At 39.9% G+C, this 23,833-nt stretch overlaps 1 protein-coding gene across 1 annotated transcript; it reads right to left on the reverse strand.

Moving 5' to 3' along the window:
* Cnrip1 (cannabinoid receptor interacting protein 1) lies at positions 1–23,833 on the reverse strand. Its single transcript, XM_057772182.1, has 3 exons — positions 23,021–23,833; positions 21,215–21,365; positions 1–1,016 (listed from the first exon to the last, which is right to left on the reverse strand). The coding sequence occupies exons 1-3, from the start codon at positions 23,197–23,199 to the stop codon at positions 852–854; spliced, it is 495 nt and encodes a 164-aa protein (XP_057628165.1). The 5' UTR covers positions 23,200–23,833; the 3' UTR covers positions 1–851.

Raw genomic sequence — 23,833 nt, forward strand, 5'->3', positions numbered from 1 at the left:
TCAAGCTGGGCCGTGATTTTCAATGTCTTTATTAGGAAATAGCAAAAGTTGATTACCATTCCATGCACGGCTGTACAGATCTCAATGAAATGGTACGGAGGGTGGCATCTCTATGTGTGCTTGGTCTGTGGTAACTTGCCCAAAGGCTTACCCAAACTTCCAATGCCACAATAATGTCTTTTCCTGATTTCAGCTAGGCCGCAGCATAATGCCTTGCTATTGGAAAGACTACTAATACATTATAAATGTTTCTTTATAGATTCATCAATTTATTCTGTCATTTTCTTCCTCTGAGGAAGCGGAGGGGTTGAGAGGAAGCATGGCATTCGCATGGCATTCGCATGGCATTCGCATGGCATTCGCATGGCATTCGAGTCCCATTTGCTGCTGACTGTGTTACATTTTCACAAAGTCTGCTTTGGAGGCTCACAAACACTGCATGCTACATGTTACAATATCACACACATGGGGGACTCGAGCACATTGTTACTTTATTTGACAATGAACACAAAAGGGAGGAATTGGTTGTCTTGGAAACAAAACACCATGGTCCTTCTGTGGAAGCTTCATGGGTAGGACAAAGCTTCTAGTTCCTCTGAGCTCCAGTCACACCGGCAGGGCAGTATGATGGAACGCGGCTGGATGCAGGAACACCAGCATCGAAGAGTGGAAGGGATGTGACATCATCATTTATGTCACTATATCAGAGAGGAATCACACTTTCAAAGTAACTGGGGCTAGGACGTCATTGGGAAACAACCATGGTGTGGTGTGCCTTGGTTAAGGCTTGTGCTGGTTTGTCTAAACGTAGATTTCTGGAGATTGTCTAGCCACATCGTAAGGAGCTGTATTCAGAGGAAAGACTCCTTGTTCACCCACATGAGGCTGCGTGTCTCATTGGGCTTGCATTCATACTCAATGACAGAGAACGGGCTTCCCCACTGGCAGTGGTCTCGCTTGTGGTAATTGTAGAACTTGACTTGCCACACTGTCTCGAAGGTCCCAATGTCTGTGAACTGAAGGGAGAGAGACACCCATCAAAATCCCATCTTGCCACAAGCGATGGATGCCCGCTAAAGTCAACGACACACACAAGCAGTGAATGCCTGCTAAAGTTAGCAACACACACAAGTAGTGGATGCCCGCTAAAGTCAGTGACACACTCAAGCAGTGGATAGATGCTCACTAAAGTCAGTGACACACACAAGCAGTGGATGCCCGCTAAAGTCAGTGACACACACAGCAGCGGTTAGATGCTTGCTAAAGTCAGTGACACACTCAAGCAGTGGATGCCCGCTAAAGTCAGTAACATGGCTCCCAATAATCAGATCTCAGTAGCCACATCTCTCTTAGAAAATTCACACATTTTCTCTTAGGAACTTCATTCCTAAGATATTGGAGATCTTTTCCCCAAATCTCTTGGGCATTGGACTATTTCATGAATTTATGTTGTTTTCTAAAAAGCCAACCTTAGACTTTTACAATTTCTGTACTTTTTCAAAAGTCCCCCTCTTCACAGAAAGGAACTGGAAAGAGAAGAAAGGGAATAGTGTTGACTGGCCATCTTTTGCTTTCTGTTTTGAGACAGAAGTACAAGAAAACGTCTATATAATTCATCTAAATGTAAGGTATAAATAATTGTTTTTTTATTACTAGTTTTAATTCAGGGAGGATATTTGACTGAAGGTGACAACCACAAATGCTTTGCCTTGAAGTATTGGTTTCATAAAGATTTACTTTAATTGTCAAATATCAAAGGTATATGCCCAGCTCTCAAGGTTAGGTACTGTACCATTCAAATTATGAGTGCCTATTCTGTACCATGTACATATGAAAGTTGTATAAGATGTGATTATTACTCTTATTATGTTACAGCCAGGTATGTTGGTTTAAACTGAAATCCAAGCTTATAGAAGGCTAAGAGTTCAAGGCCAGCTCGAACCACTATGAAAATAAAAGTTGTTCTACCAGAAGGTTGGAAGGTAGGCTCAATAAAAAAAAAATCACTGTACGGAATTTTGAGACATTAGGATGAGTGTTTTGTAGCCACGAAGAGGACACAGAATGCTCTAGAGGCCACTGGGCAGATGCTCAAGTGTCCCGGGGTTTGCCTGACTGCTGCCTTCTGCAGCTATTTAGAGGACCTGGCAGTAAACAGCATTATGTCTGTAGTTATTTTCTCCGCCGATCCTCTCTTGATGAGAAGGGTCAGGACTGACTTGGCAGGAATCTTAGACTCTCTTGGAGCCAGGAGACATAGAGAGAAGGGCAGTGAGCAAGGCGAGCTTTTGCGCTGTGCAGCTGATACAAGAGGAGGGTGATCAGGTGTTTCTCAGAGAGCTTGCCAAGGTGCTCAGGACTTAGTCCCTGCATCATCGCCTCACCCACTGACTTGGTCCCGCATCAAGATCTGGGCTTTCATTTTGGAAGTGTGCCTGACGTGAAACACGGGGACCAAACCATTAGAGTCTACACATTTCCTAGGTACGAAGAGGAAGTATCTCTTTTTGGAGAGCCATGACGTAAAGATCTATGAGCTTACAGCAGCTTGTTTATAATAATCCTAGGCTTGAATAAACTCAAAACACCTCACTATTCACCTGATGGGAGTCATGTTTTGGTATATGTGTAAAATGACATGTAGATCTATCAATAGGACATGTAGATTAAGGTAAGAACAGGGATGGATCTTAAGACACTGTAAGCAAAAGAATCTAGATTCCAGAGAATATATACCATATGCTTCCAATTGCTTTAAAATTATATAATAAATATAAACTATACTAGCAGAACATATCCATGGTTATTTAGGGCCTGAGAGGGGGAGATTGCTGAAAATATATGACAGAATTTTTGGAGAACAATGATAAAAGTGTTCTATATCTTGGTTGATGTGGGCCAAACCACACTGAACTATATACTGGGTAACTTATTATTTGAGAATCATGTCACTTGGTTGCTTTTTAAATCAGTATCCATTTTCAGTAAGCTACAGGAAGGTAGGCTACTGAGTCCTTCATGAAGGAGTCCTTTGACAGTCAGGTTGAAGGTGTGAATAGACGCGGATCCAGAAATCATACTTCCCAAGAATATCATAAATTTCAGAGCAGTGAAACTGAGCATGGCAACTTTTACTTATAGATCAGACTGTTTAAAGAAATTATAATGTAAAATATTTTTCTATTATTTTTTATTCCTATATAAATCAAGTACAGTACAATATTGAACGCATGGTATTGTGACAGGGATATAGTTCAGTGGTGGAGTGCCTGCTTAGAAAATATGAAAGACTCTGGGTCAATCCTTAGTAAAAGATAAAATCTAGGACAGTAATATTCTAATGTCCAATTTAATCCTACTTACTTAATTCCAACTTAACGTTGGAAACTGATGGATTACATTTATTTTTCTATGTGCTTATTTGTATTTTTAAATTTAATTAGAAAAATAAAAAAAACCCAAACCATGCTAAGTATTGACATTTTTGGCCAAAGAGTAATGTAAAATATTTAATAAGGAAATAAAATATTATATGAAATGTATGAGTTACTAAGACTGTTAGGATAAAAGACTGAACCATAGTTCATTAAAAGAAAACTATATGGGCAAGAAAGATGGCTCGGTGGTTAAAGACACTTGGTGCTCTGACAGAGGACCTAGGTCCAGTTCCCAGTACCCGTATGTTGGCTCACATCTGTAAATTTTAGTTCCAGGGGATCGGAGGCCTCTTCTGACCTCTTTGGGCTCCTACATTAAGCACCACACACACATAAATTAACATAAAATTAGTAAATATTGAAAAAACCAGAAAAACTTCAAACACAGTATTAGCAGTTAAGCAAACACAAACTTTTACAGAGATACCAGTTATCTGTTCAATTAGTTTAAATTTCCAAGTCCCAGAAGCACTGTTGTAAGCATCTGTTATTAAGAAAATACTGTGAAAATAGTGGGGTATTGGCATGGGGATTTGCAGAGCCAGTAAGGGAGGAATATGATGTGAGAACAGGCATGGAACAGTCTTAGCCAGAAGGAGACCAGAACAGTTCATACACATATCTAAAGTGTATAAAAGCAGAGTTTTAACTTCTAAGTAATCAACATTTTCTATTTCTTCATTCATGTTGTTCTGTAAAAAAGAGCTATTTTCAAAATGAAATGACTTATCCTACCTGTAAAGTTAAGACTGATATGTTAGAAATTTTATTAAGAATATGTACATTCTAATGAAAATACCACAGCTTTGTTCAAAATAAGATAGTAGTGGGTTTCTGTTATTCGCGTTACAGTAGTGGTATGTACAAACTGCAACCTCATTTAATAACTCACTTTGAAAGATGTAGTTTCCTTAGTTTTAACCAACAGAGGCATTTCCAGTGTTAGGAACAACCGAATTATAAACTTTAACTGGAATTTGAATTCTAAATTATAATGACTAACTTATTTTGAGGTAAGGTCTCACTGTGTGACTCTGTCTATCTGATGCTTGCTATGTAAATCCGGCTAGCCTTGAAATCACAAAGATCCTCCTGCCTCTGCCGCTGAGGGCTGACCTGCATCTCTGGCTAATAAAGGTATTTTATAAAGTACATATTTTAGTAGTAAAACATTTTATTATAAAAACAGTTTTCTTTTTTGCTTTTTAAAGAAGATTTTATTGTGTATTATGTATACAGTATTCTGCCTACATGTATGCTTGTATGCCAGATCCCACTATAGGTGGTTGTGCGCCATCTTGTTGTTGCTGGGAATTGAACTCAGGACCTCTGGAAGAGCAGTCAATGCTCTTAACTCTGAGCCATCTCTCCAGCCCCAAAATAGTTTTTTAAATAAAGCTAACCACTCAAGAGAAGCAGCAGCCTGAAGCCATATGCTTCCCAAATGAGAGAAAACACTGAGAACTTTTTTTTCAATAAGAAAGAACTGGATATAAAATAACAAAAACATTAAAAATGAATAATATAACCACCCATAAGAGGAAACTTCAGTATTATTAACTTACCCGAAAAATTAAACTAGGAAAGTTATTCTTAAAAATTTATTTTTAGTTTATGTGTCAGGGTGTTTTGAGGCATGTATGTTTGTGTAGCATGTGTGGTCCATGCCCACAGTGGCCAGAAGGCTGCTTTGAATGCCCTGGAACTGGAGTCAGAGGTGGTTGTGAACTTCCACGTAGCTGTTGGGGCTAGAACCTGGGGTCCTCTGGAGGAGCAGCGAGTGTTCTTAACCACTGAGACATCTCTCCAGCTCCTGGAAGTCTTGATCTAAGAATATTCAGTAGTATTCAGTAACACAAGAGACCCAAACAGAAATAAGCGGACAGCAATGGTCGCAGCAAATACGTCAGATGTTAGTTTCCAGTCCTCATTTGGTTGGGCTTCTCCTGACTCCAGAGTCATGCTGAAGTATATCTCTGTTAAGTCTGCACAGCTTCCTCTCTTCCAGTCCTTGGATTTTTATTTTTCCCACCAGTTTTCTGGAATTCCACTTCCTGTTTCTTTTACTATCTAGTTCAGACTTTTTTTCCCTCATCTATCTGAGAGCATAAACAACCATACAGGCTTGTTTCTCCCTCCTGGCCCATCCCAGCAACCCACCATGAGCTGGGCTCTCCCCCACTGATCACTAATTGAGAAAATGCCTTATATCTGGATCTCACTGAGGCATTTTCTCAACTGAGGCTCTTTCCTCTGGTGACTCTAACTTATGTCAAGTTGTTACACAAAACCAGCCAGTACATGACTCTAACAACCCAAACTGATAAATAAATTTTAAATAAAGGATATTTGTACAGAAAATGTCATGGCCTTATAAGTAAATTTGTGTATTTTTTCTACTTTTTAAAATATTAAAGTCAGAAATATATGAGAAGGATGTTAAGACCAAGAAAACTTTTTTAAAAAAAAATAGAATAAAGAGTGAAAAGTTTATATAGATGTGTGTTAGATAGTCATTTTAGGCCACAATGGACCTAATATATATTGCATTGTGATATCACAGTCTTCTCAACAAGTGTAAACATATACTGTCTTGGTTACTTTTCTATGACATTCTTCCTTCAACAAGGCCATACCTCCTAATTCTTCCCAAAAATGTTCTATCAACTGGGGACAGATTTTTTTGACATAGGCATTCAGTACTATAATGTTTATTTTAGGATTGCCTTCATTGTATCCCAAAGACTGTGGCTTCCTGTGTTTTCATTTTCATTTACTTCTAGGGATTTTAAAAGTTACTTCTTTAGCTCTTCTTTGTCACAATTATCATCAAATAGCATGTAGTTGCATTTCTATGAGTTTATGCACTTTCTATAATTTTTATCACTTTTGATATATAGCTTTATTCCATTATGGTCAAATAGGACAGAGAATGTCATTTCAATTCTCCTAACATGTGGCCAGTCAACTTAGAAGAAAACTCCATAGGAGGCTTCTGAAAAGTATGGGCAATCTTTTTTGTTTAGGTGGAATGTTTTGTAGTTAGGCACATTTGATTTATGGTGTCATTTAACTCCAATGTACCCCCCCCCCCACATCCAGATGCTGTGTCTACTGGTGAGAGTGAGGTATTGAAGTCACTCACTGTCACTGTGTTGAGGTCAGTCTGTGATTTTACATCTAGTTGTATTTATTATATTGGGTGCACCTGTATTTAGCATGTATATGTTCAGAACTGTAATACTTTTTTTTTTAGCATATTGTTCTTTTAATGAGTATAAACTGAGCTTTGTTATCTTTTGTGACTTGCTGTGGTGTGCAGTCTATTTTGGCAGATATTAAAATAGGTATGACTATTTGCGTCTCTGGTTCTATTTGTCTGGAATACCTTCTATATTTTACCTTAAGGTGCTATTTATCATTGTCGGAGAGGTGTATTGTTTTTGGAGGCAGCAAAATGATGACTCCTCTTCTCCGATTCAATTTGCTGACGTGTATCTTTTTATTGGGAAGTTGAAACTGATAATATTCAGTCATTGCTAAAAGATATGTAGTAATTCCTCTCTTTGTATTGTAGTGCTTTCCAAGATTTCTTTGGTTAACTGTCCTGGTATTATTTATTTATTCCCTGTGTCCTCTTCAGTGTGTTTACTTGTCTTCTCAGTGTTTCTTTCAGTGCCCTTTGTAGAGTTATTTTAGCAATCATGAATTCCTTTAATCAGTTTTTATTATAATTTTTTATTTCTTTTTCAACTTTAATAAATATTTTTTTCTAGGTGTAATAGCCTGAGTTGACAGTTGTCATCCAGAACTGGGAGCAGACCTTTGCAGGTACTTCTCACGTTAAAAGATTCCTTGAATAATCCATCATCTGTTACTTTGATGAGCTTGCCTTTATAAGTAATTTGACCATTCTCTTTCAGCTTTCCATACTCTTTCTTTATTTGGTATTTTTAATGTCTTAACTATAATGCTATCGGATTTCATTTCTGGCTCTGTCTAATTGGTGTTCTGCTGGCCTCTTGTACTGGATGGGAATTTCTTTCTCTGGGCTCGGGAATTTTTCTTTTATGCTTTTATTGAAAATATTCTGTATTCCTTTGGTATCAGATTATTTTTATTCTTCTATGCACATAATCATAAGGCTAGCCGGGCGGTGGTGGCGCACGCCTTTAATCCCAGCACTCGGGAGGCAGAGGCAGGCGGATCTCTGGGAGTTCGAGGCCAGCCTGGTCTACAAGAGCTAGTTCCGGGATGGGCACCAAAGCTACAGAGAAACCCTGTCTCAAAAAACAAACAAACAAACAAACAAACAAAAAAAAGAAAAAAAATCATAAGGCTAGATCTTTCAGTGGTATCCTAAATCTCTCTTATGTTCCATAAATATGTTTTTAACAATTTGTTGTTGACTTCAATGCAGGATACAGTCCCTCTACCTTGTCTTAAAGTCCCAATACTCTGTTCTTTACATGATTTATTATGTTGGTGGGGCTTTTTTTTTTTAAGTGGGTTTATTGAGGATTTTCATTTCCAGCATCATTTCCGCTTGCTTTTGTTTAGTAATTCTCCTTTCTAATTTTTTTGTGTGTCTTGTATTGGTTCCCTTATTTCATTCAGCTTGTTTTTGTTCTCTTGCAGTATATCCGTGCTTCCTTTGAGTTGTTTGAATACCATTTAAAATTCTTTTTCTGAAAGTTCTTTATGTTGTTCTCATTGGGGTTCACTATTATGGGATTAATAAGTTTTGGAGTAGACATGCTTTCTTGGTCTTTAATTTTGTTTGTGTGTTGGGATATATGCAATGAAGTTAACTGCTTGTGTCATTCTTTCCTTTAAACTAGATTTGTCTTTATTTTAATTGATGTGCATATGTGTGTGTTTGTGAGCATGGATGTGTGAAAGCTGGAAGAAAACATTTAATCCCCTTGAGCTGGAGATACAGGCAGTGGCCAGCTTCTCCAGGTGGGTGCTAGGAATCAAACTCAGGTCCTCTGGAAGGGTAGCAAGAGCTACCTTAATCACTGAGCTATCCCTCTAAACTTTTTTTTTTTTTTTGTTCAAATCACCTTTCTTCTTTCAGCGGAAGTATGTACAATATTCAGAAGTTGGTTTGAGGTCATTTTCCATTGTGTGGCTAGTATTAAGAGCTGTAGGCTCTATTTCTCTTTTTCTTCTGAGAGCAGTTGTTCTCAACCTGTGGGTTGCAGCCCCTTTCACAGGGATTGCCATTGGAAAACACAGATTTTACATTACGGTTCATAATAGTGGTAAAAATATCATTATGAAGTGGTAAATAAAGTAATTTTACGGTCAAAGTGGTCATCATAACATGAGGAAGCAGTATGAGGAAGGTTGAGAACCACTGCTTAGAGGAAGACTTGGTGAGTAGGTGGTCCTTGGTGAGTAGGTGGTCTAGGGATGGAAGTCATGGTCCCTCCATTGGCACAGGAAGCTGAGTGGGTTGGGCTCCTGGAGAAAATTCCTGCGTAGTATAGATGGAGCTGGTACAGGAGTCTGGGCACATAGAGGGAGGTTTCCATTTGGCTTAGGAAGATCTAAGCAGGGGAAGCTGGAGGTCTCTCATTTGGTGTAGGAGGTTTTCAGGTATTGTAGGTGGACATATGCAGGGGATTGTGGGCCTCTTCACTTAAAGCAGATTATTTCACAAAATAAATATCAATAGACTTAAAAGATCTGCTTCTCTTATACAACAATGGTGGATGACTGATATACCAGCCTCTAAACTAGAAATCAACAAGGAAACTTCAGCGTTAAAGTATACCACTGAGCAAACTGACTTAGCAGGTATCTTCAGAACAGTCCATTTATCAGAAACAGAGTTTTCTCGCAGCCCATGGAACCTTCCTTAAAACAGATAACATTCTAGGTCACAAATCAAGATTTACCAAACAAAGAAAGAATCAAAATAATCCCTTGCCTCATACTAGGTTGTAGTACAATAAACTAGAACTTGAGGATATTTTAGGTAATTTGGAGGAGTACTGAAAGAATTTGGCAGGATCTCCTCTGCATTGTATGGTATCAGAAAGCAAATGTAATTGGATATCTTAATAAATCGTATCCATGATTCAAAAAAAAAAGAAACCAACAGAAAAAAATTACAGAAAGTACATAAATTCTTTGAGACTGAGCAATACTTGAAGTACTAGCAAGTTGTTGAATAAATTAGGGATGAAATTTAAAAATTCCTTAAATCACTTGACTCAATGCTCAGGGGCTAAAGGTGGCTTGACCTCAACCTTGACTCCCTGAGTTCAATTCCTAGGACCCACGTGGTGGAATGAGAGAAGCAATTCCCACAGATCTGTCCTCTGATCTCCATATGTATGCTATGGCATGCCCTGGTATACAAATACATGAATAAATAAAATTTCAGAATCATTACCTATGGGTGGAGAGATAGATGGCCCCATGAGGAAAATGCCCACTGGACAAGTGTGAGGGCATGAGCTTGCAAGCACCCTTTGCAAAAGCTGGACACAATCACACACATCTGCAACCCCAGTGCTTGGGGGTCAAGGTGAGAGAGTCAGGTAGATCCTTGAGGTTTTCAGGCCAGCCGGCCCAGTCAAGAAAATTGTACTGAATTCAGTGAGAGACTCTGCTTAAAATTAAGATGGAGAATGATAGTGGAAGGCACCTGACCTTAACTTCTGGCCTCCACATGCATACACACAGGTGCCTTCACACACATATGCAAACATGTATGCACATACACTACCCACACATGCATGTGCGCGCGCACACACACAGACACACACAATCTAGAAATAAACCTAACCAAGGATATTAAAGACTTGTAAAATAAAAACTTTAAGGCACTAAAATAAGAACTTGTAGATACTAGAAGATAGAAAATTTTTTTTATACCAATGGATAGGCTGAATTAATATTATGAAAATGGCAACATTGCCAAAAGTAATGTACAGATAAAAAGTTCTCATGACGTTCTTTCTACTGAAGAGAACAAATCCACAATCCACAAGGTAAGACATAAGATCAGAACTAGCCAAAGCAATCCTGAACAGAAAGAACAATGTTGGATATGTAACAATACCTGACCGTGAATAACACTATAGAGCGGTGTTTTTCAACCTGTGTTGTGACCCTTTTGGCTCATTCTCCTGTCGTGCCTTCCCTGCCAGGAGGAGCTCTGTCCTCTATCTCTAAGCCAAAACAAACCCTTGCTTCCTTCATTGACTTTAATCAGGTATTTTGTCACAGTAACAAAAAAAGTTAGCTAATTTAGGTCCAAAAACATTCTTTGTGGAAAGCCTCTTCAAAATGATGTTGGGAAGACTGAATTTATACAGATAGACAGCCTCTTTAGCAAATTGCGCTGGTTGGTTTTTGTCAATCTGACACAAACTCAGACGTGTATGGGAAGAGAGGACCTGTGGAAGAATGCCCTTGGGCATACAGACAAGCACCAGGGGGAACCCGGAGTGTTAAACACACGGGGTTGTCTCTTCAAAGGGAGCGATGTCTAACCCGCTTTCTGCCCACAAGGCTGGGGATGTGCTTCGTAGCCTGGTGACCTCTGTGCTATCCGTAGGGCCAGACAACATCTGGTTTCCCCAGACCCTTGTCAGGAGCTTATTTACCTTAAGTCTGTTTTCTCAGTTCATCTATAGAACCCATCTTTATGGACGATGTCACTTGTACTTTATAGGAGTTTCAATGTAGTCATGTCTTAAGAGTTGCTGTGCACATGGAGGTTAATTCTCACCAGGACCCCCCCCCCCCACCACCACCACCAAATTTTGCTGCGCTTAAATATGTGTGAAATCAACTACCTGGTGTCAGACTCTTGGCGTTTGAACCAACAGCGACTACTGAATTATGCTCACTTCTTGTCTCTCATGGATTAACATTCTGCTGGCTGAGGTGTTTGCAGACCCCCCCCCCCCAGCAATATCTCAACTGAGGGACTGCCTCCATCAGACTGCCCTGTAAGTAAGTCTGTTGGGGAGATTTTTTGATTATTTATGTGCAAGGTTCCAGCCCATTGTGAGTGGTCCCGCTCTTGTACCAGGCGGTCCTGGACTGTACAAGAGAGCAGTGTAGGCAAGTCATGAAGAACAAGCTTACTGGTTTGTTCTTCCATTTCAGTTCTAACTGTGACCCCTACCTTGAGTTCCTTCCTTGACTTCCTTTCACGAGGGACTACAATCGTAAGATGAAGTGACCTTTTTTTTTCTTGGTAATAGTGTTTATCATAGCAGCAGAAACCTAACCTAAAAATGATGCTGGGAAGAATAAATGATATTTTACAGCGCAAAGATTAAACTGGAAACAGATCTCTCACTGTGTATAAAAATAAATTCAAAATGGATAAAACAAAACAATAGCAAAACAAAACAAGAAATCCCAGAAGCTTTGTGCCCTAGTTTTCTATCACTGTGAGAAGTCACCATGGCCATGGCAACTCTTATAAAGGAAAACATTTAACTGCGGCTGGCTTACAGTTTAGATGTTTAGTCCATTAACATTAGGGTGGGAAACATGGCATCAGGCAGGTAGATCTGGTAACTGAAGAGGTGGCTGAGAGTTCTACGTTTGGATCAGCAGGCAGCAGGAAGAAAGAGTGGCACCAAGCCTGGTTTGAATATCCGAAACTCCAAATTTTATCACAGGGACATGCCTCTTCTAATAACAGCACACTTACTCATAATAGTGACACTCCTATGGTGGCGTTCGTCATTCAAACCACCACACTTTGTAAGACCAGAGTCTTCGACACTGATAGAGGAAAACACAGGTAAAACACGTGAAGGTGTAGACACAGGCAGAGGTCTCTCGAAAGGGTTATATAGCAGCACACAGAGTGAGCCCAAGGGTTGACAGATGGTGTAGTCTATGAAACTATAATGTTTCTGCATAGCAAAGGGTCTTAAAACACAGAATACACAAACCCGCAAAAATGAAACACTCTAAACCCAAACTCTCCCACCAAAAAATGAGCCAATGAACTGAATAGGCCTACTTAAAAGAAGACATTCAGATGGCAAATAATTACTTGACAAGTTGTTCAATATTTTTGTTACCGGAGAAGGCAGTTAAAACTACATTGAGATGCTGGTTCACCACAGTTAGAATAGCTATCTCAGAAAGCGAATGACTATATATACTGGCCAGGATGTGGGAAAAGAGGAACCCTGAACCACTGTTGATGGAAGTGTGAACTTACATAGCCACTGAGGAAATAATAGTAAGATTTTTCTAAATACTGCAAATAGAACTATTATATGACCCAGATATAGCATTTTTTTTTTTTTTTTTTTTTTTTTTGTTTTTCGAGACAGGGTTTCTCTGTGGTTTTGGAGCCTGTCCTGGAACTAGCTCTTGTAGACCAGGCTGGTCTCGAACTCACAGAGATCCGCCTGCCTCTGCCTCTCAAGTGCTGGGATTAAAGGCGTGCGCCATAGCATTTTTGGGCATACTGTAGAAATACTTGTATATGCTCATTTATAGCTACAGAGGCAGGCAAAAGACCACACTTAGATGCCCATTAGCAGATGAATGGATTAATGAAATATAGTATGCACACAGAATGAAATTTTATGCAGCCATAAAGAAAAATTAAATAATGTCATTTGCAGAAAGATGGGTACAATTGCATATCATTATATTAAGTGAATTAAGACAAACTCAGAAAAAATGTTACATCCTTTCTCAGAGGCAAGAGCTAAATATAAAAGTATAGGTGTATATAAAAATAAATAAACTGCAGCCCAAACTTGAGAAGTCAGAGTTTTACTGATTTTTCAGTGTAAAGCTAAGAATTTAGAAGTGAGATTGAAGCTGGGTATTTCGGTGCAACTCAGGGCAGACCGTCTAAAATCTCAGTATAAAAATCTCATTCGGGACTAGGAGGATGGCTCAGGGAGGAAAAGTACCTACTTCCAAGCCTGGGAACCTGAGTTTGATTCCTGGGGCCTCACGTGGTGGAAGTTGAGAACCAAATCCCATTATTGCTCTCCGCCATCCCCCTGTGTAGTGCGTCATGTGTGCGCACACACAAAATAAATAAATAAAATGCAGAGATACAAATCTCTATTATTGTCTGACTGTTGCATCCGAAGGGCACAATGGGATGTCAAGGTAGAAAGTCAGCAACCAGAAGGGTGGGAAGACTGATGGAGCCGTCGGCTGCGACTCACAGAGCTTGAGGTTTGAGTCAAGCTGCTCAGTGTTTGCTAGGACAGGAAAGCACAGTAATACATGTTGAGCATCTCTAACCTGAAGATACAAAATCTGAAATTATATCCCAGCATAACCTCTAGCAAGTTTGGAGTTTTAGCTGAATGTGGTGATGCTTTCCTCTAACTTCGGCACTCAAGAAGCTGAAGACAGAGAACCGTGACTTCAAGGCCACCTTATCTCAAGAGGCAAAACAATTATTTCTGGTCTGAAAGCTTTTGGATTAAGTTCATCAAGTTAAGTCCATGAACATAATTTCCAGTTCTCAAAGCCTACTAAAGTAGGCACTAGGAAAAGTGCCTACTTTTGGATAAGGGACACAATTTATACACAGGAGAATAAAGGAGAAACCACAACAGTCAATGTTACCCACAGTGTCTGATTTCTAGCCAAAATCACCAAGCATGTAATGACACAGAGACGCGCACACCCAGGGGAAAAATCAGCCTAGAGAAGCTTATAAATGGAGGTGGATGTTGGACTTATCAACGATTTCAGGCCACTGGTTACAGTCAGGTGGTGCTTTGCTGCAAGCCTATCTACTTGGGAAGCTGAGGTAGGAAGATCACAGGTTCAAGGCCTCTTTGTGGGTCCAGAGTATGAAAATGTTTCAGGGCAGTCTAGGCAACTTAATAAGACCCCGTCGCAAAATGAAAATTGGAAAGAGGGCTGGGCATACAGTGGTACAGAATTTATCAAGTATTTGAAGGCTCTGATTTTACTCTCCAGTACCACAAAGGACAACAAATCAATAAAACAAGAAAACACTTCCTCAGAAATTATAAATGTTCAAAAATAACGAAAAACGTAATTTGAGCAAGTAGGCAATTAAAACTCTAGAGTTGAAAACATGATAGCAAAGGTTTTGAACAGAATATACATATGAAAATTTCAGGAAAATCGGTGCATGTAAAGACACTGCATTCAAAATTCTCTGAGGATCCACAGAAACACAGGAGACTAAGTACATAGAGCTGGGAGAAAAACTGACCTCTTCCAGAGAAGGATCTACTAATTGGTTGTCTAATGCAGAGTTGTCAGCTCTGATATCATATACACATCACCAACAAAAACAAACTCAACAAGTTGTATATATATATGTATATATATTTGTAAATATATATTTACATACACACATACATAAAAAGAATAACAAAAGAAAAGGAGGCTACCAAGTTGAGAGTGGGGGCAAATGAGAGAAGATAATTTGGGGGGACACAGGGAGGAAAAATAGGGGAGAAGGGATGCAATTCTATTTCAATTAAAACATTTTTTTAATTAAATGAAGTTAAACAAAGTCTCAAAGACTTAGGAGATAACACCAAGCTTCCTTACATATGTGTATTTGGAATCCTATAAGAAAAGGAAGAACAAAGGATTGCTATAAAAATTTTTTGCCAAAAAAAAAATTTTTTTTGCCAATAAAGTTGTCAGTGAAGCTGACAGCTTATTTGAAATGAATTACCTCAAATGCAAAATACAAAAGGCAAAGTAGCCCGAAGAAATAAAAGTAGATAGTCCAACACCAAGGAATTCTAATTTGTAATTAAAAGCCTTCAATAAAAATAAAATATATGGCTCTAGGAGAACAAGTATTTAGCAAAATAAAGGTCCATAATACTCCAAATTTTGCTAGAAAGCTTATAGATTCAATAAATTCAATGATTCACAATAAAAACCAATACAAAGAAAAACACACTCAGGTGTACTACAGCCAAACTACTTAAAACCATACTGTATAATACATACCTTAACCAATATTTCAAAGCAAACAGAGGAATAAAATTTAGGTCTAGAATTACATAAAAGCAAAGGTGGGATTTTGGAAAGCCATTAAAGGCAATAAATGCCTAGCTACACTGACCAGAAAAAACCAGACATTTTGAATATCAAGAATGAAAGAGTGGATCTTGTTGAAAATCCTGTGGATGATTAAGAATTAGCATGAGGGGCTGGGAAGATCCTGAGCAGTTATGAGAAATACTGCTTCCCCAGAGGACCCAAGGTTGGTTCTCAGCACCCACGTCAGCTCCCTTGGCACCTGAGCACATACACACATAAAGATACACACAGACACGCACACACACACAGACACTCACATACACAAACACACAGACACACATATACAAACACAAATACAGACATACAAATATAGACACACACACTTAAATTGAAATAAAATATTAAAAGAAGTATTACCATGAACAGTTTTATTGAAGCAAATAAAACAACAATAAAATTAATTACTTTAAAGGCAAAGTCTGTAAATGTGACTAGCCTGATAAAACTGAATTTTAATGGAAGGCTTTTGGTGAATTCTATTCAATATATTTTGGGATCTCTAAGGTGTGAGATTTCTAAACCATGTCATACAGCTAGTCAGACAAATACATAACAAGAGAAGTCCAGACCAATCACTTGCAGAAGCATAGATAGAAAAATCATCAATACGGTATTAATAAGAAAAGTCCAGCTATTCATCCAGAAAACATACCATAATTAATTACTACTTATCTTGGAATTCAAGTTTACTTCAGCATTGAAAAAAGTTAATATATTATAAACAAAACAAAGAAGAAGATACGTAATTATAAACTCTGGCAATACATAAAAATCTTGAAAACATTCTGTAGCAGAATGAAAATGCTTAGGAAAGCAGAAGGAATCTCTTTAATATCAAAGTTTATATTAAAAACTACATAGCTAACATCATACTGTTAAAAACTGAAGTCTTCTGAAGACGGAGAGACAAAAAAACCTCACCATTTCCACTTAGCATCATACTAAAGTTCCTAGCTAGTATAACCAAGCCATAAATAAAAGGAATAGAGATGGGAAGGAAAGAAGAAAAATATCTTTCAATGACAGCATATATAGAAATTAATAAGGATTCTACAAGAAGAGCTACAGGACAAATCAACAAGATTTTCCACACTTTAGGACTGAAGATTATGTAGAAACTAAGTTTACATCCATAACAGCAATGAAAAGAATTCCATTATGGTAGCATAGAAAACTATGAAACTAGTAATTTTTTTAAAAATTCATGAAACTGCATAGGGAATATTGTAACCTATTATATAGAAGATGAGAGAAAATTGGGAATTTTCAATAGACATATTAATGGATTAAAAGACTCAATACAAAGATATTAAATTTTTAAAAATTGATTTGTAAATACTCATTCCTTTTTTACCCCTCACACAGCCTTTGAATGTTGTCTAGTACTGTTCCTTCTCCCTGGGCTTTCCAATTGCTGTGATTATATGTATAGACTACCCCTTTCTTCCTCTTTTCCCCCTCCTCCTCCTCCTCCTCCTCCTCCTCCTCCTCCTCCTCCTCCTCCACACAATGTCTCATGTCTCACAGCCCCACTGTGAACTCTTGGGCACAAGCCATCCTCTTGCCCAGTCTCCTGAGTGAGTAGCTGTGACTAGCAGGAGTATGCTATCACACCTAGCTGGCCTGTAGATTTGATGCAAATACAACAGCCCAATTATTGAATAAATATACAAGCTAATTTTAAAATCTCTATAAAAATATAATGGCCTGAAAGGAAATCCCAAAGTTTTAAATATAAACTTGTAGTTCTAATGTAAGAAATCAATATATATTGCAAATCAAAATTTTGTTGGATATTCTAGGTCTCATTCATTTCCAAATTTAAAGATGGGCATACATTATGGATTTAAAGCAATTAGGATTCACACAACATTTCTGGTAGAAAAAAAAAGTTGCAACAGTCTGGATATTTAAAATAAGAATTATTTTATTTTTCAATGTGTGTGTGTGTGTGTGTGGTTGTGATATGAGTGTAGGTACCTTCAGGGGCATGGAAGCATCAGACCTAGAGCTGGAGTTACAGGCAGGTGTGAGTCACCTGATATTGTTGTTGGGAACTGAACTCAGGTCCTCTGGAAGAGCAGCAGGTGCCAGGCCATCTCTTCAACATGGATATCTCTTATATAGTTAAATGTACACTAATCCTGTGACTTAGAAATTCTCTTCTTGGTTGTCAACTCAAAGGAAATGAAAATGTTTTCTAGGTGAGAACAATACTTTGATGCTCATTGTAGACTTATATATAATGCCAAAAGCTGAAAATAATCAAGCTATGCTGGTGTGGGACAATGGTCTGTATTCTGTCAATTATATTTTAAATAAACACTGATTGGTCAGTAGCCAGGCAGGAAGAATAGGTGGGACAACCAGCCAGGAAGTAGAGGTGGGTCAATGAGAACAGGAGAATTCTGGGAAGAAGGAAGTTTTAGTCTGCAGTCCTGATCCAGACCAGAGCAAGCAAGATGTGACTGCCTCACCGAAAAAGGTACCAAGCCAAGTGGCTAACATAGACAAGAATAATGGGCTAATATAAGTTATAAGAGTTAATAAGAAGCCTAAGCTAATGGGCCAATCAGTTCATAACTAATGTAGAACTCTGTGTGATTTCTTTGGGACTTATGGATTGTGGGAATAGGGCAGGACAGAAACCCCGACAACACTATGCACCTGCATATAAGGAGAAAAAGGAAGTTTGAAATAAAATATCCACTGATAACCTGAGCCAACACACAATAGCAGAACTGACATATGTAGCACGGCAGAGTCTCAAGAATATTGTATTCAATGGTGGACTCCTTCCTCTCAAGATTCATTGATTTTTATTTATGTGTATATGCCTGCCTGAGTTTATGTGCAGGTGCCTGTAGAGGCTGACAGAGGGCATCAGATCCCCGAAATTTGAGCTACAAGTGGTTGAGCTAGTGGAAGTGGGTGCTAGGAAGCAAACTTCTTCAGGAGTAGCAATTGCTCTTCATTGTCAATCTGCCCTCCAACCTCTCATCCTTTATTTCTTTTCTAATTTTGAACTAACATAACACTCCTGGCATACCCTCCCAAGGTCCTATACAGATTCATTATTGCTTTATAATAGCAGCTGTTTTTGTCTTTGAGCCAGGGTCTGATTATGCAGCACAGGTTGGCTTTGAACTCACAATGCTGCCTCGACCTTATCAGTGCATGTAAGCATGCACCATCATGCTTGGCTTATACTCCCTACTGTTTATGCCATTATTGACAATCATATATAAAATACGTTTCTGTCTCTTAAGGTTAGAAGCTCAGTGAAGTCAGGATTATTATTTTTTTTTCTCACGGTTCTGTGTGTAGGGCCCCCGATAGAGGAAATTCTCAAGTATTTGCTGATAAACAAAATAAATAAAAATTATAATATGAAAATTCTAAATGTAATCTTATATCATTGAATCTACCAATATGTTAAATAAAATATTTAAGTTCATCTTATTTTAGGAATTAATTCCTACATTATCTTCCAATAGAATGATATGAACTGAAATAATATTTAACTCCAGTTCATCCAAAATTTAACAAATGAAACCATGAAAATATAAATGAAAATATACAAATATAGTTGTGTTTATATGTATGCATAATCAATCTCAGAATTAGAAAAGATTTTCTATTCTGGGTTGGTGCTAACTGCAAAAGTCATAAAAGAAAAGACTAATATTTTGGGCTACATTAAAAAAATTAAACTTACATTACGACCAAAGCTAATAGATGGTAAATACTAAGGACATTTAAAATACAGTAAGAGATCATTTTAAGATTTATTGCAGTCAGTAATATGCACAGGTTGAGACAGGGATAAAAGTTATGAAATATAATTTATGCAGAGAGTACAAATGGCAAGTATCTCAAGCCATCAGTAATTAGAAACATAAACGTTAAAATATTCTATCAGGGTTAAAACATTTAAAAGTGTTTTTAAATCACACTTATTTATTATTATTAACTATCTGTCATTTCTTGTTTGGGTATATGTGCCAAGTGCAGCTTAAATTGGGGTTCTTTCTTTCCACCAACAGGACTCTGGGGACTGAACTGGGTCCGTCAGGCTAGTGGCAGAGTACTCAGCCATCGATCCAGACTCTGCTTGAATTCCTAGAGGTCAATGTTTATAAAAACCCCATGCACATTTCTTCTGCAAATCTACCCCAAGTAAACAATAGCATTGCAGAAGTGATAAGACTTAAAGTGGTTTTCTTTATAGTAGTGAGAAATGAAAACCACCGGTAGGTATTGGAGATTTTGACACACTCACATAACGGACTTCAAACTCATACTTCATACTTACATCTCCTGATGTGTATGTACTTAAGAAAAAACCCTATGCATGTATGCAAAGACATAGCAGAAGCAGCTTTCCAAGAACAGGGTCTAAAATATTGTCTCTAAGAGAAATTAGTATTTTCCACAGTTATGTATTTTCCTCTGTTGAATCTCTGGTGGAAAATAGAATTCCTTACAAGAGGGGTTCAAATATAGCCCTCAAAAGAATGGGCTCCGAGATTCTTTCCTTAGGCAAGCATTGCAGATGTTTTAAGGATACTGGATTCTGTGAGACCTTGAGGTTTTATCAGATGGGATGGATAAGATCTTAGATCAATGTCTCTTGAAGGGTTGATCATCCTCATCAGGGTTGGTTCTCTGTAGGTGTGTCCGTTTGTTTGATCATAACTTACCCGCCATTAAATTAAAAACAAAAACTGGTTCTGGAACCAGGACTGAACTTTTGAGTAGCCTTCAGAGGAAATTTTTTCTCGTATGGGTGGGTATTTGGAAACACTGTGATCTTCTCTATAGAAGCAGGGGGGGAAAAGATTGACCAGTTTTTACAGTAGCCTGCTACTGTGTTTTAGCAAGCTTCCTGCGTCATCTACTGTGTGTGCACATACAATTAACTAACTTTACTTGTCAACTCTATCCTTTCATCTATCTGATGTCAATATTCCTTGGTGATAAATATTTTCTTGTAATATACACATGCTTTTTATGTTAGGAGACTCCATGCCCATGGATTAATCAACCTGGACCAGAAGGCACTCAGAAGAAAACTGTGTGTGTATTGAACATGCACCATCATTCCCTAAAGAATGCCACACAAGAAGTATTTACAAAACAGTCACACTCTCAAGATGATTTAAAGTGTATGCAATGGCATGTATAGGTTATATGCAAATACTGAGTCACTCTGTGTAAGGGATGATCATCTGTGGATCTGGCATCTTTGAATGGTCTTGGGATGAATCTCCCACGGGCACAGAGGGATGACTACACATGATATAAAAGGACTAGGATCTTATTGCTTAGCATAGAAGTCACTTTTTAAGGGTTCTTCTGCTAGAGTGGCTTTAAGGAGCAATGTGTCATTTACTTAGAGATTTCTTTTTTTCACACCCAAGGGACTGTGAAGTATGTAGAACCGCAATCTTTTCAGAGTGGATTATTTAAACAAGTCCTTGTGTAGAGCACAACAGAGAAAATGGCAACGTAGTCATTATCCCTCGGAAACTTCAGCCTGTCATGCAAAACAGGCTCTCTCATAGATCCATGAAGGAAACTGAAGCCAATTGCCATAGTAACTGGCTCCAAAGCATCTTTTCTTATTCTTAAAGAGGTAGTGATTTTTTTTCCCCTGCAGTTTCCATTTGATCTGAAACCACACCCCCACACCTCCACCTTGGACTTACCGGCATGGTGATCTGGATAGGTTGCCGCTCTCCACTTTTGGTAGGAGCTACGCCTTCTGTATCGTATATGCCCGTGTAGACAACTCTGTCACCCTCAGGCTCTTTACACTTCAGCTCCAGTGGGACAAGCACGCCACCAATGGAAATGTTCCTGCAATGGACTTGAGTTGAGCATAGACGGTCGGAATTAGCTTAGGTATCCTGTTCTAGTCTGAACCAAAATCGTAGAGAGGAAACCCATAGGAAGACATGGTAGCAACCTCCGAAAGCTCAGGAGGTTACAGTTCTCCAACTAAGCAGTATTATGATCACAGATCAACTACTTCCGCTCTCTGGACTGACTTAAGGGAAAATAACGCTTATGCCTGAGGGCAAATGTCAGGGCAGGGGAGAAAGGAGAAGCCTGGCTACAAGTGAAGAGACAACCGGGCAATGTGAGGACAACGGGTGTGGGGATCTGTGAGGTGGGGGATGCTGATGGACTAAATGCATTGGGCATACCAGAAATCATCCAAGTGTGGCTACATATCTGTGTGTCATGAAGCCTAAATAAAATAGGTTTACTGAGTTCAAACTAACTACAAGTAAGTGATAGATTCACAGGCCCCTCCTCCCTCAGCATATGTGAGTTTTGTTTTGTTCTTGTTCACAAACTAGACCTCACACAGTGTTTAGGTGAAAGGTACAGGACCCTGTGATGGCTAGTCTCAGTTGTCGCCTTGACAACACAATCTAGAACCACCTGGGAAGAGTCTCAATGAGGGAGTGTCTTGATGGCTTGGCCTCGGGTTATGTCTGTGCAGGATTTTCTTATAGCCACCCTAAAAGTGGAGGTGACCATCTCATGGGCTGGGCTCTGGACTAAGGAAAAAGAGGAAGCTGCTGGGCACGGGCATGTATGTATCAGTCCACTGTGCCTGTTCTTGACTCTGGATGTCATTATGACTGGCTTCTTCAAGTTCCAGTTGCCTTGACTTTTCCACATGATGGACTGCAACCTCGAATTTTTAGCCACACAAAACCTTTCTTTCTGAAGTTGATTTTGCCAGGGAATTTTAGCCCAGCAACAGGAAAGGAATCTAAAACCCACATGGGAATTATTCCCCATATGTCACTCCCCTGTTTTACACCCGTCTTGTGAAGGCGTTTTTAGACCACAGGTAACAGCACCGGGCTGACCCCAAAATTCTGCCAGGAAGCAAAGAAAAGGTAGAGCGCATGGAAAACCGTAAAGGTAGGCCCCAGCATTGGTGGTGCCCTCGAATTCGTGCCACTAACTCTGAAGAGGAGTAGTGGGGAGCGTCCCTCAGGGAACCCAGTGGCCATCTGTCCACTGAGGTTCTCATTCCTCAGCCCTCCCCCACCGCTTCAGTCTCCTCAGCAAAAGCAGAGGAAGAGCCTAGGATCCAGGAGAGAAAGGATGGGATTGCAGTTGCTGAACCCCTCTATATCTACCATCTGCCCCACCCTGTCTACCTGTGGTTCCCCCGTTGTAGCTGGATGGAAGAGAAATTTACAAGAAAACGAAACAAAGCAAACCCCAAAACATAACAAAAGCCCCAAATCCTGGCTTCTTGTAGCAGATTTAAAGGCACTCGCAGGGAAGGGTGGAAGGATGCTGGGGTGCAGGACTACAAGCTCAGGGCGGGAGAGTAGCTTGGGGAAAGGGCGTTCACACCCCAGATCCCGCTGAGCACGGAAGAGACTAAGGGGGACCAAGGGAAGGCTAGGGATGTTCTGGGGCCTCTGTGCTCCTCCCACACCTGGAATATTAACGCCCTGCCGCCCGGCGCGCCCCACACTCACTCGACCTGCAGTGTTGTGGGTTTAATCTTCACCTCCACCTTGTAGGAGGAGCCGGTGAGCAGCTTGATTGTGCGGTTCTGGCCGAAGCGCTGGCCGTCTACCTTGAAGAAAACAGGGCCGTCATTGGGCTGGATGCGCAGCGCGATGGAAAGGCGCACGAGCCCGGGTAGGTCCCCCATAGCTGACAGAGGGGCTGGCAGTCGTGGCCGTGGTGATGGATAGTGCGGGCTGGAGGGAGCTGTTGCCGTGCGATGGGCGGAGGGGACACGCAGGGAGGAAGAAGGAGCTGATGGATGCAGGCCACAGCTAGGAGCGGTCACCTCCGTCCACCCCAGATTTTGAGCAGCTGTTGGTGAGGCTGTGGCCCTCCACCGCACTCAGCCACAGAGCCAGCCCCAGAAACAGCAGGGAGGCAGCTGGCTGCCCCATCCCCCGCTCCACGCGCTGGGCCCTGCACGCACGCGAGGGCTCGCTGGGACTGGACTGGCAGGCTGCCCCGCAAATCAGCACAGCTGGGGGCTAGAGAGTTAATCCTGTTTACGCACCACAATCCCCTTCAGCAGGGCGGACGTTTAGGCTCCTCCTAGAACAGCACCGGATGCTAGGAGGATGGGGCGGGCAGGCACTGGGAGAAGATTAACTGTTACACCAAGGAGTGGAGACCCCAGAGTCTAGGCACCAAGGGGGTGGATTCCCTTTCTAGAGAGTCTGAGCTGCGGTTTGGTGAGAAGACGCTGAGAGGGGAAATGGAGACCAGTGTCGGGAAACGGAGTCGAAAACTGCTAGCTAGTGATTTAAATGTCAGGAAACGAG

This window comes from Chionomys nivalis, chromosome 6 (assembly GCF_950005125.1).
Source record: "Chionomys nivalis chromosome 6, mChiNiv1.1, whole genome shotgun sequence".
Taxonomy (NCBI): domain Eukaryota; kingdom Metazoa; phylum Chordata; class Mammalia; order Rodentia; family Cricetidae; genus Chionomys; species Chionomys nivalis.

Bases quoted from the DNA above. Each gene is read 5' to 3' on its own strand.
- Cnrip1 (XM_057772182.1), bottom strand. From the start codon at position 23,199: ATGGGGGACCTACCCGGGCTCGTGCGCCTTTCCATCGCGCTGCGCATC. The intron at 21,366-23,020 runs GTGAGTGTGGGG...AGTCCATTGCAG, and splicing joins CCCACAACACTGCAGGTCGA to GAACATTTCCATTGGTGGCG. The intron at 1,017-21,214 runs GTAAGTCCAAGG...CTCTCCCTTCAG, and splicing joins CTATCCAGATCACCATGCCG to TTCACAGACATTGGGACCTT.